The 4857-nt window shown below is 58.3% G+C and overlaps 1 protein-coding gene across 2 annotated transcripts in view; it reads right to left on the bottom strand.

Annotated features, from left to right (window-relative positions):
- The window catches only part of TWF2 (twinfilin actin-binding protein 2), a 9250-nt gene extending 4400 nt beyond the window's left edge, over positions 1–4850 (bottom strand). Inside the window, exons 1-2 of one of the 2 annotated variants that reach the window (XM_010851748.1) lie at positions 4689–4850; positions 1356–1433 (exon numbers count right to left, since the gene is read on the bottom strand). In XM_010851748.1, coding sequence (XP_010850050.1) covers positions 1356–1433; positions 4689–4713 — 103 coding nt within the window. In that variant the 5' untranslated portion in view covers positions 4714–4850. The other variant, XM_010851749.1, reaches the window with a different exon arrangement.
- Positions 4851–4857: the final 7 nt, after the last annotated feature.

Below are 4857 nucleotides of genomic sequence, written 5' to 3'. Positions count from 1 at the left end.
GGGGGGCCGGCGGGGCGGGCGGCGGCTGGGCAACAGCACTGCCAAAATTGTTTAATTTGTTGCCAACATTTTTCAAACTGGAAAGTCTGATGTAACAAGTGGAATTCCTGGCTCTTCTAGAAAAATCAGGAAGATCAAGCCACACTCAGATAGGCTGTCGGCAGGAGGCCTGGATCCTCTGGGGCTCCCAGATGCCCAACAGCAGAGTGCAGATAAGGGCCCACTGAGAGACTCCTCCTGCTCAATGTCTCAGGGATGTTCTGTCTGGGAGGTGACAGGGAAGGCTGAGGTCTGGGGTCCATGAGTTCATCTCTTTGGAGGGGTGCAGGGGACTGACCTACCCCCATATCCCCGACCCGGCCTCTGAGGGCATCTGAATTTGGGGACCCTGGACACCATCCAGCAGAGCTCTAGCTCTAAAGCCTGGGAGAATTCTCGGTCTGGGCAGACCCAGCTTTGACCCAATTCAGCATGTGAACAGTCAGCTGGGCACCAAGCCCATTCAGGAGGCACCCAGAAGGGCCCACTACTGCATGGCTATCAAGAAGGGCTGGAAGGATTTGTGGGGGCCTGGCCCACTCCCCAGAGAAGGCGATGGCGCCCCACTGCAGTACTCTTGCCTGGAAAATCCCACAGATGGCGGAGCCCATTCCCAGTTCTAGAGTCTGTACTCCTCACCTCCAGGGACAGCCCTGTACCCCAGGACTTACCTACCCAGAGCTCCCCAAGCCTCAGTCTAATCCTCTGCCTCCCCAAATTCCCTCCCCACTTTAGGCCTCAGCTCAAGCTCACTCACACTCTAAGCCCTAAACCTCTAGCACCACCCCTTATGGAAGCCTCAGGTGCCCCAGGTTCAAGTCATGGCCCAGCCAAACCTGGAATTCCTTGGTCCTGCTCTCAAAGAGACCGACACAAGTTCCTTCTCCCCACAGCGAGGGCAGTCCCCCTGAATAGGGCTCCGGCTTCTCCTTAGGCATCTTCCCCAGTCAGCAGTCAAGTGAGGCCAGGCCTGTCGACCACCCAGGGAGGTAAACAGCACTAGACACCGAGGGCAGTGCCTGGCCTTACTCATCCCCTGCGACCCTGCCCTGCCCCGCCCCCTGACTAGGCCAGCAGATGACTACAGAGCCTCTGGAAAGGCTCGGCAGGACCCCTGGGCAGGGCTCTCCTTGCTATGTCCCCAGCTCCTGTGTAACAGGCGTAAGGACCATGCCCACCACCAAGGCTCTCCTACAAGGCACCTCTCATTTCCAGATGGGATACTGAGGGGCTGAAGGACAACATTCCCCCCACCTCCCAGAGGAGCAGTAGGGTCCAGCCACCAGTCTGTCCTCTTGCCCACAGGAAGCACTCACCGTCCTCAATGACAACTTTGATGAGTCGCACAGAGCCAGCCCGCGCCTTGGCAAAGAACTCCTTCAGCTCTTCAGTGGCTACAAGAACAAGAAACATGGTGGGCGCTGAGCAGGCACAGGGAACAGCGTGGGCAGGGACACACTCGGGGCTTGCTCTGTCCTGGGGGTCTGGTGGCGGAGCTGGGAGCCAGATTATATACGGTCCCCCATGTGACTGGGAACCTGAGACGGCCGCTGAACGCAAGCTCCCAAATTTAGCCAGCAGAGGTGGCAGGCAGGCAGCCTGCTGGCTGGGATGGCTCTGTTGACAGGGCACATGGAGAGGAGACAGCCCACCCGGGAATGGGATAGGCCAAGCCAGCCAGAATGAACAACTCCCACCTGTTCCCTGCACCCCAAGAAGGCCCAGCACAGGGCTAGCCTGGGACACACCCAGCATCCTCATATCCACAGACAAAATTACAGGAACCCCCAACATGCATTGACCACTATGTTTATTCACACATACACACACACACACACACACATGGATACAGTCCCCAGGTTGCTAATAAATTCAGACACAGGCAAATGCAGAGCATGGCTAACAAATGTGTGCAGGCAAGTGGCTGTACACAGAAACACAGAGGTACACACTGCTGCGCACACACGCATACACACACACACACACACACACACACGCCCAGCCCCATCCCCCAGCCAGGCTGCCTCAAGCTGGGAGGCCCTGAAGAGCCAGGCCAGCCCTGGCTCAGTCCTGCCAGGGGGCGATAAACCTCCACCCCCAGGCAGCCAGGAAGAGGAGTGACTCTCAGGGACTCTCCAAAACAGACCCTGACTGTGGTCCCTGAGCCACAGAGCCAAAAAGTGACAGCCAATGACCAGGAACACAGCTGCAGAGGAGAGGATCATGGTCAGAGCTAGGGAAATGTGAAAATCTCAGATTCACTGGTGGTTCAGATGGGGGAGCAAAGGTCCAAATTGGCAAGGACCTACTTGGGTCTCCAGAGGGCTGCACAGGGCCAGGCCAGCATGACCTTGGGGCTGCCCAGGGGTCAGGAGAATTGTGTGGGAACACAGCTGGAGGGTTGAGGTCAGAGAATATTTATAGGGCCCGACTGGCAGCTCGAGGGTGGGTGCGGGGGGGCCTTTAGGAAAACAAACTCTGGTCATGTCCTCAGGTGCCCATCATGCAGGGTGACCATGCGCATGATTCACAGGGCGGCACTGTGTCCCACCTTCCAAAGCCACAGGGTGGGTGGAACTGCAGCTAAGCCGGGCAGGCCCTTGGAGTTGACAGCAGCATGGTATGGAGACATAGCCCCACTGAGCCAGGACAGATCTGCCCCTCAGTGGACTCCAGGCCTGAGGTTCCACCAGATGTATATGACCTCTGACCTCACTGAACCTCAAACTTCTCTGTAAGATGGAGTTAATACCTCCCACAGCATTAGAGCCTGTCCTAATAACAATTATTCATTTTTATTACTGCAATGACAGCAGGGCAGGCTATTACCTGCTCAGACCTTCCCCAAGGGAGAGGCTGACACACCCCTTCTAGTGTTACCAGGACAAAGTGACACCCCAGTAGCGGAAGACACACCGCCCTCCATGTCTCCTCAGCCACCATCAATAATCCAGAGGCCAGGCCTGGGACACCTGAGCCTCTATCATCAAAGATTCATGCCCCCCACCCGCACTCCTGCTGCCTTGCCTCCCACCCTCTCCCAGTCAGCCTCAGGTTACAGCCCTCTCCTGCCTGCTGTGAGGCAGTGGATAGGGACTGGCACCCAGGCATCCACGGTGATCTCTCCTGCCACCTCCCCAGGCCAGAAATGGGAAGGGGTGGGCTGCTCCCAGGCGGAAGGAGGGCTGCCAGATTTCCCTAGGCAGGCTGATCTCAGTAAAGGGAAATGAAGGAGTGAAGGAGGGCCCAGGCCACAGGACCAGTCAGCCCAGCATGTGCCCATGTTAGGGCAGTGGAGCCCTAACCTCTAATCCCCTCCCAGTTTGAGGCAGCAGCAATGATCAAAGGGGAAGGAAGGGGCAGGTCTGGTGAGGGGTTGTTCCCTTCCGTGGGGCTGAGTCATGAAGCCGCCCCTCCAGCTCTTCTTGGAGAGCCCTGGCCCAGACCCAGGCTCCTGCTTTTTCTGGTCCTATGGGGCGTGGCCAGGGAAACCCGGTCAGGGCCAGCCACCAAGTGGCCACAACCGCAAGCAGAGATCCAGGTGGTCAGGTTGGTCGATGGTGATGGCCCCGGGCAGGGGATCCTGGTGTGGTGGGAGGAATGGCTGAGGGCCAAACCACCGGGCTTCTGGGCAAGCAACCTGGGCCTTTCCCACAGGCCAGGCAGCCCTCCCAGGCCAGTGACACAGGGGGACACTGAGGTCCAGATAGGGTCAGGACACCTGGCTCCTGGCCACTGCTTCTTCCCTGTCCTGTGGAAGGAGGAATCGGACCCTTGCGGGAGGAGGAGGATGCTCTGGGCTCTGGGGTGGAGGACCTGGCCTGGAATCTCTAGGTCAGAACCTTCTTCCTTGCCTCCAGCCTGGAGCTGGGACCTTCCAACCCTGACTAGGGCAGACTCAGGAGATCAGAGTGGAAAATGGCAGGGAGATCAGAGGTCAAGGTCAGACTGGCAATTCTCCACATCCCCACTTAGAAAACACCTGTCCCAAGGTTTTGCCAGCCTAGTTTGTGAGGGTCTGGGGAGGAGCCAAAAGGTCAGGACCCCCTCCTCACACAGACACAGCCAATAGGAGCCATACTGTGCATGCATTGAATCGAATGAACACTGAAAGGCACCCAGATTGTGCACAGGCACACAGACACCCCCAGATATGTGCACACAGTCACGAAACACTGATCATGGTGATTCCGTCATCGTCTGAAGATGATTCCAGCCGACAGTGTCCAATCAGCCATTAGTGCAGGTGCGCTCGATGTACACAAGCAGTCAGATCCAGATGTGCATACATAGGGCTGTACCCACAAGACTAGTGCACATGCGTGCACACTCCCTCAGATGTGAACATCCGGGTACACCCACCCTGCGTGCTAATAGATGGGCACACACAGGCACATCCACCCCCAGATGGGAACACAGACGCTTCCACCCCAGCTGCGCGCCTGCACGTACACCCACCCTCAACTATGCACAGTAAGTCCGCATTCCACCAAGAAATGACCACCCCAGGCGACTCGCGGCTGCAAAAGAAAACAGGAAGCTTCCCCGGGCTGATGCCGGGAGAGGAAAGAGGGGCCCGACAGCCAGGGAGGGGCTGCAGCCGCGAGCAGAGACCCTCGGCCCCCTGTCTGTTCGCCATCCGTCCTCACCGTGGATGCCGGTCTGATGCGCCATGACTCCGTGACCCGCTCCGCCCGCGCCCTCGGAGCCCTCGGCTTGGCCCCGGCCCGGCTTGGCTCGCTTGCACTCGAAGGAGAGGAAGGAGGAGGATGTGGTGGCGGCCGCCCAGACTCGCGCAGCTTCCCGGGCGGTGCCGCA

The sequence above is a fragment of the Bison bison genome, unplaced genomic scaffold (assembly GCF_000754665.1).
Source record: "Bison bison bison isolate TAMUID 2011002044 unplaced genomic scaffold, Bison_UMD1.0 scf7180017864304, whole genome shotgun sequence".
In the NCBI taxonomy this organism is placed as follows: Eukaryota; Metazoa; Chordata; class Mammalia; order Artiodactyla; family Bovidae; genus Bison; species Bison bison.
Note: the sequence above shows the minus strand (reverse complement) of the source record. Positions and strands in the feature narration are given on the sequence as shown.